The sequence below is a fragment of the Microcaecilia unicolor genome, chromosome 9 (assembly GCF_901765095.1).
Source record: "Microcaecilia unicolor chromosome 9, aMicUni1.1, whole genome shotgun sequence".
Taxonomy (NCBI): domain Eukaryota; kingdom Metazoa; phylum Chordata; class Amphibia; order Gymnophiona; family Siphonopidae; genus Microcaecilia; species Microcaecilia unicolor.
The window spans coordinates 62,187,106-62,207,837 of record NC_044039.1 but is presented as its reverse complement, the minus strand read 5'-3'; the positions used below and the strand labels follow the sequence as shown (position 1 = coordinate 62,207,837).

The 20,732-nt window shown below is 44.5% G+C and overlaps 1 protein-coding gene across 3 annotated transcripts in view; it reads right to left on the bottom strand.

Annotated features, from left to right (window-relative positions):
* Positions 1 to 20,732, bottom strand: part of TTC38 (tetratricopeptide repeat domain 38) — a 561,013-nt gene that overhangs the window by 153,512 nt on the left and 386,769 nt on the right. For all 3 annotated transcript variants that reach the window (XM_030214669.1, XM_030214670.1, XM_030214671.1), the window contains one exon: positions 15,317 to 15,355. In XM_030214669.1, coding sequence (XP_030070529.1) covers positions 15,317 to 15,355 — 39 coding nt within the window. The remainder of the gene's footprint in view (positions 1 to 15,316; positions 15,356 to 20,732) is intronic.

Here is a 20,732-nt window from a genome sequence, read left to right as displayed (position 1 = left end):
AGGACAGTGTGTCAAGAAGTAAATTACGATTGACGGTGTCGAAGGCGGCAGATAAGTCGAGGAGGATAAGGATGGAGTAGTGACCTTTGGATTTGGCAAGGAACAGGTCATTGCAGACTTTGGAGAGAGCTGTTTCTGTTGAGTGTAGTGGGCGAAAGCCGGATTGAAGCGGATCAAGGATGGCCTGAGAGGAGAGGAAATCAAGGCAGCGGCTGTGGACAGTGCGTTCAAGTAATTTGGAGAGGAAGGGTAGAAGGGAGATGGGGCGGTAATTGGAGGGACAGGTGGGGGTCAAGTGATGGTTTTTTAAGAAGTGGAGTGACTACAGCGTGCTTGAAGGTGTCAGGGACAGTAGCAGTGGAGAGAGAGAGGTTGAGGATGTGACAGATTGAGGGGTTAACTGTAGGAGAGATGTTGGTAAGCAGGTTGGTGGGAATGGGGTCAGAGGAACAGGTGGTGCACTTAGAGGAAGAAAGAAGGCGAGCAGTTTCCTCTTCGGTGATCTCAGGGAAGGAGGAGAAGGAGGACAGGTTAGGTTGGTTGAGGGAGTGGATTAAGAAGTCACAGGGAGGAGAAGGCTTGGAGGTGAATTCAAGGTTTATCTTCTGCACTTTAACTGTGTTCAGTTTTGGAGGACGTATCTTGCTAAAGATGTAAAAAGACTGGAAGCGGTGCAAAGAAAAGCTACAAAATGGTATGGGATTTGCGTTGCAAACTGTACGAGGAGCCTTGCTGATCTGAACATGTATACCTTGGAGGAAAGGAGAAACTGGGGTGATATGATACAGATGTTCAAATATTTGAAAGGTATTAATCCGCAAATGAACCTTTTCCGGAGATGGGAAGGCGGTAGAACTAGAGGACATGAAATGAGGTTGAAGGGGAGCAGAGTCAAGAAAAATGTCAGGAAGTATTTTTTTCACAGAGAGAGTGGTGGATACTTGGAATGCTCTCCCGCGGGAGGTGGTGGAGATGAAAACGGTAACGGAATTCAAAAATGCGCGAGATAAACATAAAGGAATCTTGTTCAGAAGGAATGGATCCTCAGAAGCTTAGCGGAGATTGGGTGGCAGCAACGGTGGTTGGGAGGCCGGGCAAGTACTAGGAAGAATTCTACAGTCTATACCCCGAAAATGGCAAGGATAAATCAAGGCCAGGTAAACGCATATGTGCTACTTTATATGTATATCTGGTTGGGCAGACTGGATGGACCATATAGGTCTTTATCTGTCGTCATCTACTATGTCACTATGTTATATATAGTCCTCCACCTTTTAAGGCACTGCCTATCCAACTGGAACAGGATTATACTTTTTACAGGTGGACCATGCATAGGCAGTTCCTTATTTTTCTAATAATCTTTTTTTTACTATTGTTTTCAATAGCATTTGCTATTGTTTTGAGTGAACCAGTGTGGTGGCAGCTCTGCATACTGGCTTCAGCCCGTATAGTGGGCTAGATAGTCTCACCCCGTCTCCTGTTTTATCTAACCTCCTTTCCCCAAGCCCAACGTCTCTCACACACACTCTCCCAGCCAGCAGGCCTCTTCTTCCATGAACCCTCTTACCTCAAAACTTGCCTCACAGGCACTGCCCTGCCCTGGCATCATCTCTCTCTACTGTGCAGCCCGCCCCAGCGGAAACAGGAAGCTCCTCAGTAGAGAGAGAATGTCAGACCAGTGGCAGGAGCAGCACCTGTGAATTGCTGCCATCACCCGGCAAGTTTTGAAACAAATTAAAGGTAGACTCGGGGGAAGAGTGTTGAGGGAGGGAGGAAGGAAAAGAGGAGATGTGTCACGTCTGTGGCCGTGACCACCCTCAGCCTTACCTTCTTTTCTGGGGGTCAGCAGCTCTGCTGGCTTCTGTCTGTCTTTGTGTTAGTTTTGGCTCTGGCTTTGTGTGCTGATTACTCCACTAGATCTCACCTGTGTGGGCTCTGCCTCTCTAGGGAGCCAGCATCTAAGATGGCTGCCACCGGCTCTATGCCAGCTTCCAAGATGGCTCCTGCTTGTCTTTCCTGTGGGCTCACTTTCTATATGTGTCAAGCCTCTCTTTGGGGTCAGTGTACTTCCTGCTTCTGTCCTGCTGCTGGTGACTCATCAGTGAGAGCCTTCATAAGGAAGTGCTGTGCTTGCAGTGAGGGCCTTTGCATGGTGTCATGCTTAAAGGTCAGCAGGTTAGTGAGAGTTCTGTTGCGCTGCTACTAAGCCTGTCTCTGGGTTCCTACCCATCTGCTTTCTGTACCTGTGGACTGCTAATCCTTCCGGGTGGGCTCTGCCTCTCTGTTTGAGTGTCTGGGGACTGCTAGTCTTTCTAGTGCTTTCCTCAGTGTTTGTAGCCTCCGTCTTTGTTTGTTCTTAGCCTGGGTTTGGAGATACTTAGCTACAGCCTGGGGTTATTTCTCTGGCTGTGTGTGGAGCTGCTGTAGCTTCAGCCCAAGAACCTTGGCCTGTTATTCCTGGTTTGCTCTCTTTACCCTGAGCCCTGCTTTGCCCAGCTTTTATGTTAACCCTGAGCCCTGCTTTGCCCAGCTTCTATGTTTACCCTGAGCCCTGCTTTGCCCAGCTTGTGTGTCAACCCTTAAGCCTGTTTCTGCTTAGCTAGTGTTATCCGATTTCCCTTTCTGCCTAGCTAGCATATATCCTAAGTGTCTATTCTGAAGCCTGTTTCTGCCTAGCTAGTGTTATCCGGTTTCCCGCTCTGCCTAGCTAATGTGTATCCTGAGTGTATATCCTGAACCCTGCTTGTATATCCTGAGTGTATATCCTGAACCCTGCTTGTATATCCTGAGTGTACATCCTGAATCCTGTTTCTGCCTAGCTAGTGTTATCTGGTTTCCCGCTCTGCCTAGCTAACATGTATCCTGAGTGTATATCCTGAACCCTGCTTGTATATCCTGAGTGTATATCCTGAATCCTGTCTCTGTCTAGCTAGTGTGTATTTCCTGGGAGGTTATCCTGTATCCTGCCTCTACCTAGCTAGTGGGTTTACCCTGTGGGTATTCCCGGATCCCCGTTCTGCCTAGCTTGCATGTATGCCCTAGTCCTTGCTCCTGCTAAGCTCTTGTATGTCTTGTCTTCATAGTCTGTCTTATGTTTCTGCAAGCAGCGCTCAGTGCAGTCTAGTATTTAGTATTGCCTCCTCGTGTTTCCTAGACCCAGGGTGGGTCCTCTGGATCTCCAGTTCCGGCCTTGTCCTGCAAACCCTGCCGGCCACCCGCACGCTGGAGCTCAACTCCAGCGGAACGGTGGCTAAGTGCAGGTGAAGCGGTTCCTGTTCTGCCAGTTCCAGTTGCCTACTTCCAATCCAGAGTTCCAGTCCTGTCCTTCCATATGTCCAGTTCCAGGGTGGTCTTGCCTGCCTCTGCCGCTCCTCGGCAGGAGTCCAAGGGCTCACGATTCCCAGTTCTGCCTCAAGGACCTGACAGAATGCAAAGGCCCTCGAGAACGCGACAAGATGCCAGCCCGGGCGGTAGCGAATAGAAGGAAAGACGCCGGAGGAGTGCGGCAGAGTGCTGGCTGGCGGCAAGATGCCACTCTCTTGTAGTGCTGCCTGAGGCAGCCGCCTCACTTGGCCTCATTGTAGGGCCACCCCTGCAAATAAGAAATACAAAGACAGAAGGCGCAACAAACACCAATAGACCCATCCAAACTGTTATCCCATGTCCCACCCCAGAACCATCCCCCATCATATTCCAAAATTGCTTACATCCAAATACAATGAGCAATCACAACTAAACCTCTAATGAATCGAGTAGGGCAGAGTGCACCCATGAGGATAGGGTATTCAAATAAGTAGACCAGGTGCACAAGAATTTCCTACACACCCAGCCCTCTCTGTTGTGCACAGATAAACGTTCCATGTTAAGTAATTTGTACATCTGATTCCACTATAACATCAAAGTGGGTGGTTCTAACTGAATCCACTGCAACAAAATATCTCTCTTCGCTACTAGAGTTTCCTTGTGGAGAAACAGTGCAGAAACCTCTACCACTGCTGACAAATCAAAACAGATGAATTCCCAGGCAGTCCCAAATACAGTGTCAATAGGAAGCATTAGCTGCATGACATTTAGGACAAGTTCTATCAGAGGGAAGACCCATTTGTTTAGCTCTAGAAGGGTGTATATACATTATCATAAGAAATGTATTGTGAACTTCATGTAACTGAACACAGTCCACCAAACTAGAGCCATCAGTTAAGCTTTGAAGGCAAGAGTTTAGTATATAAGGGCCAAAATCATGGGCCCACCAATCTACGATCTGGCATTTCATACTCCTATTAATATTAGCTCACCAATGTCGATATAATTTTATTTGTTCTTTTGGGGAGTTTATGGATGGGAGATTGAGTATCTATGTAGAAGAGAGGAAGAGAAGGATTTCAGGGATGGGTAAAAGAAGAAGAGGAGAGATGATTAAGAGATTCTGGGATCTTGGGGAGGTGTCCCTCCCCAATCCTTCTTGTCCTTCCCACCCTCAGTCCTCTTTTCTTTTTTTCACACCCCCAGTCCCCCTCTCTCTCTTCCTATTTCTATCTCTACTGCCCGTTTTCTGATCCAAATTCCAATATACACTGTATATACTCGAATATAAACCAAGATTTTGGGGCCCAAAAATGGGGATCTCTGATTTTATATTCGAGTCTCTAGATTGTCCTTGCCTCCCCCCATCACTGGGCCATTGCGGTGCCTTAAGCATAAGTGCATCAACTTCAGCTAGCAACAGAACAATAAAAGCAATGCTATTTGGGGAGAGGTGGAGGACACAAGTGCTGGTCATCGGGGGGGGGGGGGGGGGGCAGTGTTGAAGGTTGGGGAGATTGTGTGTATTCTAATAAACTATGACATACTACTCTGCCTTCATTACCTGCATCATGGTTATAGTAACAGTTGAACCTAGCGGCTGGATTTGGGACCCATGACTGCTAGATTCTGGAACTAGCCCTGGTTTATGATCCTTGGCAGACAACATTCACTACTTCAATGACAGGAGTAGTGAATGCTGAGAGAATATAAAATCCTGTGACTTGAGGCGCATTGCACCAAATTGCAGCCTGCTTCCTACTGAGATTGAAATGCAGCCGGAAAACTTCACATGTTAAAATCTATATTTTTCACATAGCCGGTTGAAAAATCTATGCCATGATTTCTGGTATGCCAGTGCTCAGAAAGAAGAAACAGATTCAGAGTTATACTAGAATATGGAAGAAGGGGTCTTGAGATATTTACCTCCTAATGCCAAGGTGGCCCTGTCTATAGCATAATCTGTGCATGTGAGTGGTTTTGGTTCTCCAGTAAGCATTTGATTACTACATACCAAACTTCAACTGCATTGAAGATCCATCATTACAGGAAATGCATAAAGGGGGAATTCACCAAGCAGCGATAATTCCCATATGCACAATCCGTACAGCTGGAGGAAATTATATGTTTTTTTTGTTAGGAATGGCTAGTCTTGGTGGAAAGCGCTGCGTACCTCTAGTAGCTCCTTTAATGGATCCTGTAGGGTTAGTGGAAACTTTAGCTGGAACGGGTGAGCAGGAGGAAATAGAGCAGGTAGATGAATGAATTAGGCGTTTGGAAGAGGAAACACCGTCACTAATTTCTCTGTCCAGACTAAAACCCCTAAGGAAATAGTAGCTCGTGCTGAAAAATCTGACTATTTTGTGGATCTCTGGGTTGCTAACTTAGCGGGATGGACGGAAAATTTAAGCTCTCAAATCCCAGGGAGGGCTCCTTTAGCCCTACACATATGAATACTGCCTGGTTATGCATTAGGGGAGCATTAGGAGATCCTTCATGGGATTATAAATACATGCAGGCTGGATTACAGGTATGGGAAAAGTACGAAGTTCAGGATAAAATAAAACAGGGTCAGTACCCTATGCTATATAGAAAAAGGACTGGGAACCAACCTGTGCCTAAAAAATATGTTCCCTGGACTTTTACAGATTTAAATACTTTAATTGTATCTTTACCACCCCTAGAGCGGGGCGCTAATGCCTGGATAGCAGCATTTGAGAGAACTACTGCAGTGACTTGTTTGTGTTTAGGAGATATTAAGGCTTTACTGGCTAAGCTTTCAGGTATTGACCCAGATCCAGTGTTTAAGCGAGCACAGATGACTGCTTTCACTATGAACAGCACTGCCTATGATGGTACTACTTTTAATCCATACTGATAGAGAGTAGGGACTGCATTAAGAGAATTTTTCCCTACGGTTAGGAATTTTACTAAATTGATGAACAGAGTATGGAACCCACAAACAGAATCTATTCATACTTTTTTACATGAATTTCAGGAAGAATGGAGGCGACAAACTAAACAGAGTTTTGATGCCTCTGGCATGCTGTCTCTTTTCATACAGTCCCTCCGCAATGCTATGCCTTTGCCAGTGAGGAATAAATTAGAAAACATAGAGGTATATTTTCAAAGCACTTAGACTTACAAAGTTACATTTTAACCTATGGAACTTTGTAAGTCTAAGTGCTTTGAAAATGAGCCCCATAGTGGGGTTGGAGAGTAAAACTTGGACAGAAATTTATGCTTCTTTAATACACTTTTGCCAGCAATATAAACAGGAACTAGATAAACCACAGAAGGATTTAATGAATTTATAGAGTACAGTGTAAACAAATTAACTTACCAATTACCTCCAAGTAGCAATAATCCCACTAGTAGTCAAACTGATGGAAAGTATGGTAACCAAACAACTTACTGACTACATTAACAAATTCTCAACATTACACGAATCACAATCAGGATTTTGCCCCCGCCACAGTACCGAAACAGTTCTAACCACTCTCCTGGCCAAAGTCAAGCAAGAAATAGCAATAGGCAAAAGCATACTTCTCCTCCAATTCGACAAGTCTAGCGCATTTGACATGGTAAACCATAATATTCTACTAAGACTCCTAGACTACTTCGGGATTGGTGGAAATGTACTCAAATGGATCAAGAGTTTTCTGACTACCAGAACATACCAAGTGAAATCAAATTCAAACGTATCATCACCGTGGAATGCAGACTGTGGAGTACCTCAAGGATCACCACTATCACCAATCCTTTTCAAAATAATAATGACCCCACTAGCCAAGACTTTATCCACCCAAGGCCTCAACCCATTCATCTATGCTGACGACGTCACAATATACATCCCTTACAAACATGATCTGACAGAAATTACCAACTAAATCAAGCTCAGCTTCAACACCATGAACTCATGGGCAAATGCATTCCAATTAAAACTCAACACAGAAAAAACACACTGTCTCATCCTCTCATCCCAACACAATACGTACAAACCCACAAATTTAAACACCCCAGATTATACCCTCCCTATTTCAGATAACCTGAAAATCCTCGATGTTACAGTCGACCACAACCTCACATTTGAGAGTCAACTGAACTCTACAACCAAGAAAATGTTCTACTCAATGTGGAAACTCAAAAGCGTCAAACCTTTCTTCCCGAGAGAAACATTTTGAAACCTGATACAATCAATGGCACTAAGCCATACAGACTAATGCAGTGGAATATATGCGGGATGCGAAGAACAATTCATAAAGAAACTTCAGACCGCTCAGAACACAGTAGCCAGACTCATCTTTCGAAAAACGCAATTCAAAAGCGCCAAACCCCTCCGTGAAAAACTGCACTGGCTCCCAATCAAAGAACGTATTGCTTTCAAAATCTGCACCGTGGTTCATAAAATTATCTACGGCGAAGCCCCGGGATACATGTCAGACCTCATAGACCTGCCATCCAGCAATACAATCAGATCAACACGAACATGCTTAAACCTTCACTACCCAAGCTGCAAAAGACTTAAATACAAATTAATTTACGCATCCAGCTTCTCCTACACAAGCACACAACTGTGGAATGCACTACCAAAAGCCGTGAAAACAACGTAAGACCACCTCAACTTCCGGAAATCACTAAAGACCTACCTGTTTGAAAAGGCATACCCTACTGACCCACTTAAGTGCTTGAACCCTGCAACACAATGAAACTATAGCCCGTACCTGAACTTTACATAACTGTTCTTCTCTATGATTCCCAATGTGTCTGTAACACATAAACCTTATTCGACCATATCATCACTTTGTATTTGTCTCTCCACCAGCTCGTAGGGTCAGTGAGGTTCAGGCCCTAGTTGTGGATGCACTTTATACTAAGTTTCACTTCAACAGAGTAGTCCTCCGCACGCACCCTAAGTTCCTGCTGAAGGTGGTGTCTGAGTTCCATCTAAACCAGTCAATTGTCTTTCCAACATTTTTCCCCGTTCTCATGCCCGTCCTGCTGAAAGCAGCTTGCACACCTTGGACTGTAAGAGAGCGTTCGCCTTTTACATGTAGCGGACAAAGCCCTTCAGACCGCCCAGTTGTTTGTTTCTTTTGTTCCCAACAGGAGGGAAGTCTCCATCGGAAAACACACAGTCTCCAGTTGGCTAGCAGATTACATTTCCTTTGCTTATACCCAAGCTGAACTGACTCTGGAGGGCCATGTCATATCTCATAATGTCAGAGCCATGGCTGCGTCGGTGGCTCACTTAAAGTCAGCCTCCATAGAAGAGATTTGCAAGGCTGCAATGTGGTCTTCAGTCCACACATTCACGTCACACTACTGCCTTGAGCAGGACACCCGGCGCGACAGTCAGTTTGGGCAGTCGGTGCTGCAGAATCTGTTCAGGGTTTAGAATCCAACTGCAGCCCCCTAGACACTTTTTTTTTGTTCTGTTCCAGGCCTACACCCCTTCCCGTGCACTCCGCTCCATGGATAAATCCTTCTTATCTGTTCCCTTCTCCACTACTGCCAACTCCAGACTTCGCGCCTTCTGTCTCGCTGCACCCTACGCCTGGAATAAACTTCCTGAGCCCCTACGTCTTGCCCCATCCTTGGCCACCTTTAAATCTAGACTGAAAGCCCACCTCTTTAACATTGCTTTTGACTCGTAACCACTCGCCTCCACCTACCCTCCTCTCTTCCTTCCCGTCCACATTAATTGATTTGATTTGCTTACTTTATTTATTTTTTGTCTATTAGATTGTAAGCTCTTTGAGCAGGGACTGTCTTTCTTCTATGTTTGTGCAGCGCTGCGTATGCCTTGTAGCGCTATAGAAATGCTAAATAGTAGTAGTAGTTGGCGAACGCTTCTATGGTATCATGTAAGCCACATTGAGCCTGCAAATAGGTGGGAAAATGTGGGATACAAATGCAACAAAATACAAATACAGTTACAAGAGGGATTGAAACAGGATGTACATAAGGGAAAAGGGACAGTTGATGAGGAAAAGCCTAGTAAAAAAGGTGCAGTCAGAAAAGGGAAAAAGTAGGGATAAGGTGAGGCCAGAGAAAGGGGAGAATTCCTCTGATTATTATGGGGATAGTGATGAGGATGAATCATAGTTCTGAAGATGAATGTATGATAAGAAAGTTAATGATGAGAGGTTTACTTCAGGGAGCACAGATTACTTGGAATACTCCAGGAGGAAGGGTACATATATAAGTACATACTTAAGTATTGCCATATTGGGAAAGACCAAATGTCCATCAAGCCCTGCATCCTGTTTCCAACAGTGGTCAATCCAGGTCACAAATACCTAGCAAGATCCCAAAAAAGTACAAAACATTTTATACTGCTCATCCCAGAAATAGTGGATTTTCCCCATTTAATAATGGTCTATGGACTTTTCCTTTAGGAAGCCGTCCAAACCTTTTTTAAACTCCGCTAAGTTAACCGCCTTTACCACATTCTCTGGCAACGAATTCCAGAGTTTAATTACACGTTGAGTGAAGAAACATTTTCTCTGATTCGTTTTAAATTTACTACATTGTAGCTTCATTGCATGCCCCCTAGTCCTAGTATTTTTGGAAAGCATAGATGCTTCACATCTACCAGTTCAACTCCACTCATTATTTTATAGACCTCTATCATATCTCCCCTCAGCCGCCTTTTCTCCAAGCTGAAGTGCCCTAGCCGCTTTAGCCTTTCCTCATAGGGAAGTCGTCCAATCCCCTTTGTCATTTTCGTCGCCCTTCTCTGCACCTTTTCTAATTCCACAATATCTTTTTTGAGATGCAGCGACCAGAATTGAACACAATATTCGAGGTGCGGTCGCACCATGGAGCAATACAAAGGCTCACATTAAACATCATCTGCCATTTAGACACCTAGTGTCCCAGTCTCGTATGGTCCTCTTATAATTTTTCACAATCCTCCCGCGTTTTAATGACTTTGATTAACTTTGTGCCATCAGCAAATTTAATTACCTCACTAGTTACTCCCAACTCTAGGTCATTTATAAATATGTTAAAAAGCAGTGGTCCCAGCACAGACCCCTGGGGAACCCCACTATCTACCCTTCTCCATTGAGAATACTGACCATTTAACCCTACTCTCTGTTTTCTATCTTTTAACCAGTTTTTAATCCACAATAGAACACTACCTCCTATCCCATGACTCTCCAATTTCCTCTGGAGTCTTTCATGAGGTACTTTGTCAAACGCCTTCTGGAAATCCAGATACACTATCAGGGGCATTTTCAAAAGAAAAGGGCGTCCAAAAAGCGACACAAAAGGTACATGGGCGTCCCCGTGAAAGAAGGTCGCCCAAATCCAATAATCAAAACCAAGCCGTAAGGGTGTCCTCAGCGTGACGACGCCCATCTATGGTTGTCCCCACAGGGGGCGTGTTATGGACGGCGTTACGAGACGGGCGCCCCCAGCTTATAACGGCTTGCAAAATGGTTTCGCATGGGTCGGAACATGGGCATTCTTAGTTAGACCTGAAATAAAAGCGACCAGAATAAGGGAAAGTCGTCTTTACACCAATTAGCAATTTTGTGCAGTTGGAGAGTGGCGAGAGCGTTGTTGGGAGAGAAAGCTGAGAGCTTGTTGAGTACCTGTTACCTTTGTCTGTGTGCCGTCGTTGGAACGTTTTCACCCTCACCTGCCTCATTTGTGTTTTACCTTTTCAGCTTTCCCTGCCCCTTCTAGCCCCCAAACCCTGACACCACTACTCCTTCATCTATCTCCCCATCCCCTCTCCTTATCCCTCTCCATTTACTCTCCCCAAGTTCATATTTCATTCCCTTACCTGTTTGTAGTCTCTGTCTCTTTGTCCTGTGTACTGCTGCAGCGTGTTTGTGAAGACTGTCGTTTGCTGCTTGGAGAGTGAGTGGCTAGAGGGTGTGGCAGGGGAGTTTGTAGTGGATGTTTGTCGGTGGTGGGAGAGTTAGTGGCAGCTTCTGTTTGTTGCTGCTGTGTTTCACCAAGTTGGTAGGGAGAGGTGAGCACTGGTGGCACTGCACCCTTGACCGCACCCTTGAGTATTGTGTTCAATTCTGGTCGCCGCATCTCAAGAAAAATATAGTAGAACTGCAAAAGGTGCAGCGAAGGGCGACAAAAATGATAGCGGGGATGGGACGACTTCCCTATGAAGAAAGACTAAGGAGGCTAAGGCTTTTCAGTTTGGAGGAGAGACGGCTGAGGGGAGACGATAGAGGTATATAAAATAATGAGTGGAGTGGAACAGGTGGATGTGAAGCGTCTGTTCACACTTTCCAAAAATACTAGGACTAGGGGGCATGTGATGAAACTACAGTGTAGTAAATTTAAAACAAATCGGAGAAAATGTTTCTTCACCCAACGCGTAATTAAACTCTGGAATTTGTTGCCGGAGAACGTAGTGAAGGCGGTTAGCTTGGCAGAGTTTAAAAAGGGGTTGGACAGTTTCCTAAAGGACAAATCCATAGACCGCTACTAAATGGACTTGGGATAAATCCACAATTTCGGGAATAACTTGTATAAAATGTTTGCACGTTTGGGTAGCTTGCCAGGTGCCCTTGACCTGGATTGGACACTGTCAGGGACAGGATGCTGGGCTCGATGGACCTTTGGTCTTTTCTCAGTATGGCATTACTTATGTAGAATAAAAAAAAACAGAGGAGAGAGCTTGAAGACGAAGATTGATGTGTCAAAGACAGGTGTAGTGCGGGAAGGAGGAGAGAGGAGGAAATAAAAAATGGACAGCAGCCACTGGAAACAGATTTGGTAGAAGACAGGAAAACAGAAAAAAGAAACTGGAATCAATATGATGGAAAAATAAGGCCCAGACACACACAGGTACAAAAATCCATTTTGAATTTATTAACTGGAATATGTTAGCTTTGGGAAATGTGCATCTCAGATGTTTATGTATTGTGTTTCAGTACAAAAGGAAATGTATTTGTTTCTTCAGTGTTGTTCTGTTTTACTTGAACAGATGTTTTGGTGTTTTAGGGTCCAGTGTAATAATTATAGTGGAAGACAACAAGGCAGATCAGTGGTTACATAGTAACATAGTAGATGACGGCAGAAAAGACCTACACGGTCCATCCAGTCTGCCCAAGATAAACTCATATGTGTATACCTTACCTTGATTTGTACCTGTCTTTTTCAGGGCACAGACCGTATAAGTCTGCCCAGCAGTATTCCCCGCCTCCCAACCACCAGTCCCGTCTCCCATCACCGGCTCTTGCACAGACCGTATAAGTCTGCCCTCCACTATCCACACCTCCCAACCACCAACCCCTCTTCCCCCCACCTGCTCTGCCACCCAATTTTAGCTAAGGTTCTGAGGATCCATTCCTTCTGCACAGGATTCCTTTATGCATATCCCACCCATGTTTGAATTCCGTTACCGTTTTCATCTCGGTAACGGAATTCAAACATGCGTGGGATGTAATATTTATAGTGGAAGACAACAAGGCAGATCAGTGGTTGATGTACATAAGCTTTATTGATAGAGTTGCATATAAAATATATTGCCCAACACAGGCCATGTTTCGCCAGCAGGGCTGCGTCAGGGGCTACAAAAATAGAAAACAAAATAACAATATAAAAAATTTATATTAAAAACAGTAAAATTGTATCAGCTGAGAATACATTAATATCATGACAGAAAACATAAAAAGCAAAAAAAATACCCTGTGGACTATATAAAAATATACATATACATGTATATTTATAAAATGAAACTGAATAACAATGCATAAACAAATAAATAAATCTTGTATTTCCAGTATAAATAAATAAATCATATATTCACAATAAAAACATGCAAAATAGATAAACAAATACAATATAATCCATAGTAAAAGACATCTACGGTAAAAGAATTATTAAAAAAAAAGGTAAAATCCTCAAACAAGGGTGAATTAGAAGTATGAATATGTAAAAAGTAAATAAAACATAATTCATAAAAAATAAAAATGACAAGGACATATATGAAAAATGACTAGAAAAGGCAACTCACTCGAAACTCAACTGTACCGAGGTCAGGGCAAAAAAAACAAAACAAAAAAACCTTGATGTATAAAAAATATTTTGCTTGAAGTGCACAATCTGCCAGAATTGAGATGGAATACACATCGGTGTCTCACAGAAGAGCAGCTATAAAACTGAGAGTGTACATATGTACCGAAAGTGAACTGAATCAGTATGTAAAACAAAAGCCGCTGAATGGCCACTGCAAAGAATATAAATAAGCTGGCAATGAATTGAATAAATCCTGGAGGACATAAATATGCTCCATCACAGAGAAAGATATGGGTAAAACAAGGTGGCACCCCGTGGAAATATTAAATAATCACTAATATCATTAAGCAAAAAGAAAAAGCTCTTAATATAGAAAAGATGTGAGTGCACAATCTGCCAGGATTGAGGTGGACTATGAATCCTTGTCAACAGAAGAGCAGCTATAAAACTGACACAGAGCGTATGTATGTACCGAAAGTGAACTGAATCAGTATATTTAAAAAAAGCCGCTAAATGGTTACTGCAAAGAATATAAATAACATAAATAAACCTGCGGTGAATTGAATAAATCCTGGAGAACATAAACATGCTCCGTCACAAAGAAAAACATGGTTAAAACAAGGCGACACCCCATGGACAGCTGGAAAATGAATTGTGTAACTAATCCAGTAGAGCGTGGTAGCATCAGATTGCTAGAAGATAGCAAAACTAGAGAAGGGAAGCCAAACAATGCTTACATCTAATGACATTCGTGCACCCAAGCATCATAGTATTGCCGAAAAAAAGAGGCAAGACCCAATTAAAACGTAATATATACGTCCCCAAAAAGACACAGACTAGCAAGATCCCAAAACAGTACAATACAGTGGATTTTCTCCAAGTCCATTTTATTAATGGCTGACGGACTTTTCTTTTATGAAGCTATCCAAACCTTTTTTAAACCCCTCTAAGCTAACTGCTTTAACTACATTCTCTGGCAACAAATTACACGTTGAAAGAAGAAATATGTTCTCAGATTCATTAAAATGTACTACTTCGTCCTAATATTTTTGGAAAGCGTAAACAATCAATTCACATCTAACTGTTCCATTCCACTCATTATTTTATAGACCTCTATCATATCTCCCCTCAGCCATCTATTCTCCAAGCTGAAGAGCCATAGCTGCTTTAGCCTTTCCTCATAGTGAATTCATCCTATCCCCTTTATCATTTTCGTCGTCCTTCTCTGTACCTTTTCTAATTCCATTATATATTTTTTGAGATGCGGTGACCAGAACTGCATTCTGGCCATTATTAATTTTTACTAAGTGATGACTTTATTTTTCTTGTATAAAAGAGCTGAGGGATTCTATAGAAATCTGAAGCAGTCTATCTTTTCCAGCTGGAAAAGAGCCCCTGAACCTCCTCTCCTTAATAGAAGACACCCCCCCCCACACACACACACACCAGAGGGCTCAACCCTGGTAGAATGGACCGGACGTTTTTCTTTTGTATGTGGTTTGATGCATCAGCTGTTTGGCTTTGGCTTTATGTGCATATAATATATAAACAGATGACTCTGACTGTAGTTTTGAGGAGGATCTGGAGGTGGGAGGGGGCATGCCATCTCATCCTTCGCCTCAGGCTGCAGATTGCCTTGGATCACACCTGATTATTTGAAATCAGTAAAGACATTCACACAAAATTATACCAACATAAAGCAAGGCTGGGACACTAAGTTTTATTAGACACAGTAATTTGCATTATCTAATATGCTAAATTATTCAAATTTATGCATATGCATTACTGCAAATTTTCAGGAACTTTGCTACAGAAGCTAGTCTGCAGTTACCACAGGAAACTAGGGGCAGTGATTATTACCCAGTTAAAAATGAAATTTATTTTATCCAGCCTAGAAAGAAAGATTGAGCTTACACAGCACTGCAGGTAAATGCCTGACACAGTGGAGCTTTTAGAGTGCTTTCTGCATAGTTTTACAGTGAATTAATCTATAGATACAACTGGGTGTACTTACATAATCATCATACAGATTCAAAGCAGCTTCATATTCACCCTGAAAGATACAAAGAATTACCTTTACAATAAATGCAACACTTTATTTTAAATACAGTAACTGACCTGCCCCCTACTCTCCTTATCATAAAGGGGACTTACTTGGCCTGGAACTCCAAATTACTAAAAAGAATGGTGGCAATTTCCAATATGATCAGCGTTAAGCTGTGCTTAAAAAGCAGGAAGGGAGATTTAGATTAGACACTATGAAGTATTTAAACAATAAGGAAAGCTAAACACTGGGACAAGCTGCCTAAGGAGTCTGAACAATCTATTTGAAAGTTATTAACCCTTCCAAATGACTTAGAGGTGAGAGGAGTGGCCTAGTGGTTAGGGTGGTGGACTTTGGTCCTGGGGAACTGAGGAACTGAGTTCGATTCCCGGCACAAGCAGCTCTTTGTGACTCTGGGCAAGTCACTTAACCCTCCATTGCCTGCCGCATTGAGCCTGCCATGAGTGGGAAAGCGCGGGGTACAAATGAAATGAAATAAAATAAAAATAGACTCCCATGGGGCCGGAAGCAGTTCCTGTGGGTAGCCAGCCTCACTCTCACCTTCAGACTAATGCCACCTCCTCTTTGCTTGATGACAGATACAGTCAGAACTCTCCCATAACCTACTCTGATCCTGGCCTGGGCTGACACAGAGCATAATCCATGGCATGCAGGAGCCAGCATCAGACCTACTGGCACGTTAGCAACAGTGCCAGCGAATCACAGTCCATCTCCGATTCGCTGGCACTGTTGCTAACAGTCGGCACCACATGCACACACCAGCAGGTCTTCATCAAATCTTCCAGAATCTAGAGATTGTTTTCATGACATGTGTGTGACTGTGAGCACCAGCGAGCGAGGGAATCTTCTAAACCAGTCATATTCCCCCATGTGCAGTAGCTGCAGTAGCACTGTGTGGCGTATGCATCAGGGAAGTGGCAGCCTCAGCAGTAAGCCAAGTTTTTATTTAGACATTGTTCAATATCAATCATATGTCATCTCTGGGGGTTTATTCTCTATACAGGCTAGCTTTTATAAGCACATTTATACATGAGAATATGCTGTTTACCCTGGTTTTTGCATGTACTAAATCTATACTGCATGAAGGACTATACAGAAATGTATGCTTGCACTTTTTTGTTACTTTGGGATTGTGAAGTCAATATTTTTCAGTGAATGACTGATAGAACTTGCTATTAAAGATCACTTTTTAAACCAGTCATCCAATCCTGTGGTCCTTGGGATGATTTTGAAGATCATAAAGTAAATTGCTAAGCATTACAAAAGACAGTCTTGCATTTGTCTTCAGTTGCTTTATAAAAAAATATAAAAAAAAGTTATGTCCAAAGGGACAAGTGACCCTTGCCTGGTAGTCTGTCTCTCAGTCTCCCCAGAGACCCACAGCTGACCATTGGGTACTTGTGAGAAATATGTAAATATATTGCTTTTACATTTAACATAATTGCAAAAATAACTTATGCCCTAGTAGAAAGGAACTCTTTAGGGATGGACTATACTTCTGTAGGCCCTTCCTAACATAAACCACCATATTATAGCTTTTTAACATCATTAACAAAAGAAACTCTGTTAGTTTAAAGTAATGTGTGCAAAGCGATAAAAGTGCTGAGACAGAGAGAGAGCGAGAGACAGAAGAAAGGAGGGGTAAGAAGCCCAAAGAGCTGAAGTGACGTCAGCACCAGGAATGGCAGCTTGGGGCTGAAGCTCCGGACAAGCGGCAGTTAAAACTTAAAAAATTATTCATCCTGGGCACAACCGGGAGCTTTGAAGGGTCCGGATCGCACTCCTGTATGAATCAGAGCCGGTTGGCCGGGGCACAGCGAATCGCGAAGGTGTGGACCGGACGGTGGGGCTGCAGGCTGCTCAGGGAGAACACGCAGCTTTCCGGAGGATCACAGTGGAAGCTCGGGGCGGCGGTAGCAGGTGATGGGGAAGGAACCGTGCCTTACGCCTCGGCGGATGTCCCTGGAACGCGGGGACTGTCGCACCTACTAGACACGCCTGGACTTCGGGTACAAGGCCCGAACGGAGGAGAGCTCGGGGCGTAACAGAGTGAGCCTCAGCCCACGTGCAGTCAGGAGCAGCGGCAACGGCACTGCGGCCTTCGCTTCCGGGCCTACTTCCAGAGGTGGTGGCATATTAATGCTTCGGCTGCTGCTGTGGGTTGCTGAGAGGTGGCTCTAGGGATTCCCCCAGCCTTGCTGGACAAGATAGCTGTGGTCGCCTTTTGATTTTTGAGATCGGTAACGGAGTGTAAGGTGAAGGAGAGATAACGCGTGGAAGAGGGCGAGGCCTGGGCTGGGGAGAGGCTGAGCGGGTTCCCCGCGTAAGACCAGGGATACGCTGCTTGCGCTCCCATCAGCATCAATCGTTGCGGATCTTCAGGGAGGAGCCCATGGCGGTGGCTAGCAGTGACCCAGGCTTGGGCAGTGTGTTCGGACCAGATTTCATTTGACTGATAAGAATTTAACAAAATATGAAGGAAATGAAGTCACGGATTGAGATGGCAGCTTGAGTGCGGAGCTCTGTCGGAGCATGGTTTAGAGTGAAAGAATCCCATAGAATTAAGCGGCATCCTGAAATATGCATTGAAGGGGAAGGGTCCCTGAGGAATGCCACCGAAGAAAGGACTGCAGCGATTCCGTTTTTCAACAGGGGAGGAGCACACTGAGGAGGGCCTTGAAACTAGTGACATTGCAAAAACGGAAGTGGTAGCTTGATTTCAAGATCTGAAGACTAATCTGGCAGGAGTCCGAAAGGATATACAAACGGCCCTGAGAGAAATTAGGGCTGAAAATCGCGATTTGGGAACACGTGTCGGGGAGATGGAGGAGGGGATGGAGACTTTCAAGCAGGACATGGGGAAATTGCATGAAGTGGTGAATGCGGACACGCGGGAACTACAACAACTCAGGGAGCTGGTGGAGGACCTGGAGAATAGGTTGCGACGCAATAACCTGCGATTTAAGGGAATCCCTGAATTGGACATTTTTAGTAATTGCGAAGCAGTGATTCGAGAATTGTGTGGGTTCATTTTGAATGCTGAGGGCGGAGGACAATTGCCAGACCTCCGCGTTCAGAGAGCACACAGAGAGGTTGGCCCGCAGCTGGAAACTTGACAGAGGACATTGTAGTGTGTTTTGCTGATTTCCCCATGAAGGAGAAGATAATGACCAAAGCAAGGCAGCAAAAAGAAATCATTTGGAAAAACTGTAAGATTGGAGTGTTTTGAGATCTGGCCTGGACTACACTGAAAAAGTGTCTATCCTTCTGAGAAGCCACAATATTTATGAGGACAAAGGGGATCCGGTATAAGTGGCTCTTCCGTTTGGGATGTGGCTAACAGTGGACGCTAAATCGCATAAAGTCAAGACCCCGGATGAGGCATGGTCAGCACTGCGCTCTTTGGGGTGCAGAGATGTTCCAGTTCAGAAGGAGGTACGGGAGGCCGCCAGGGAGCCCAGAGCGGATTTGGCATGGGAGAGGTGGTGGATCGGGGGAAGACTTCCAACAAGCAAATTTCCTGACGGAGCAAAGATTTGTGTGGACTTGTGGTGAATTGCTTGAATCAGTGGGGAGGATGGGGGCGGAGTGTGGGATGCTTGAATGTAATGAAAGTGGGTGTAAGTAGGGTGATGGGAGGGACAGAGATTAACTTTCAAGAGGTTAAAGTCCCGGGAAAGTACGTTGATTCCTCTTGGGATGTCTGTATACTGACAAAGATCAGCTACAAGGAAGGGGAGGGTGGGGGAGGGGTTGGGGATAAGTGGGAGCGGAGGAGTGTATGTTTGGGGAAGGGGAGGACAGAGAACGCTTGTGGGGGAAGAGAGGGGACAAGGGGAGGGGAGAGGGAGGAGTGGGGGAGGGGAGAGACTTTGTTGGTGGGCACATGGAATGTAAACGGGCTAAATAATCAGGGGAAACGCAGTAGAGTATATTCAAAGAGTTGGGCAGGCTGAAGTGGGATGTAACGTTTTTGCAAGAAACACACTTAAGGCCAAGGGACACTCGCTGTGTCGTAGGCCTTTTCGGGAAGTGGTGGTACATCAGGGAATAGGGCCAAAAAAGATGGGGGCAGTGGCTATTTTGATCAGACAAACTTGTGGACTTGTGATTAAAGAGGTGTTTCGAGACACTAGCGGGCGCTGTGTGGGCCTCAGAGGGTGATTGCAGGGGAATGAGCTGACAATGATTAACATTTATGCTCCGAATGTGCAACAGAGGGAATTTTTTTCAAACATTAAAAGAAGAAATCTTGGGATTTGTGAGAGGGCAAATTGTGGTAGGAGGGGATTTTAATATTGCCCCGGATGCAAGGCTAGATCATTTGACAAGAGGAGGACAGCAGAGTGGTCCTGGGAGGAAGGCACTGCTACAATTTTTGAAGGGGTTGGAGGTGGTGGATTGTTGGAGGTTGTTACATGGGGTACAGCGGGATTACACCTTTTACTCGCATGCAGCACAGACGTATTTCCCAGATAGATGGGCTGCGGGTACATCACAATGGATGGCATATGGTGGGGGCTGCGGAGATAGAGACCATTTGTGTTTCTGATCACACACAATGTGGATTAAATTAATTGGGTTGGGCCAATGCAGGAGACAAGGAGTCTGGAGACTGAATGAATCACTGGATGAGAAAGTGCGGGAAGATACTCAGCTTATTATTCAAGAATTCCGACGCTTTAATGATAATGGGGAAGTAACAGATGGGGTGTTTTGGGATGCGCTGAAGGTAGTGGTGAGGGGTGCTTTGAATAAGCGGGGGGTGCGTAAGAAAAGGGAAAAAGGGCAGTGCTCGTTGATTTTACAGAAGAGGTTATTGCATTTAGAACAGATGCACAAAAGAAATCCTACACCGCAGGTATGGGCAGACCTTAAGCAAGTGAGAGGGGATATAGCACAATTGCAGATGGCAGAGGTGGATTTTATGAGAACTAAGCTCAAGCAACAATATTTTGAGTTTGCCAACAAATAAAGTGCAATGTTGGCCCGTTATTTGCGGGCGCGGAGAGGGCGTTCCCTTATTCAGAAGTTGAAGGATGAGAGGGGAGGTTGGCACTATGCTGACTCAGACATTGGAAATTGTTTTGTGAAATATCAAGAACTTTATAGTGCTTCTGGGGAACCACAGATGGTAGATATGGCTCGGTTTTTGGATCAGATTCCTTTAGCATGCTTGGATGAATCTGAAAGAGCCCAGCTTGGGGAACCCATTAGATTAAGGGAGGTACAGGGTGTGATAAAACGGCTCCCTAATGGTAAAGCACCGGGCTTAGATGGCTACTCGGTGAGATTTTATAAATGCTTTGTAGAGGATTTGGAAGACCTCTTGGTGCGGGTGGGAAATGGAGCTTTGGAGGGTACT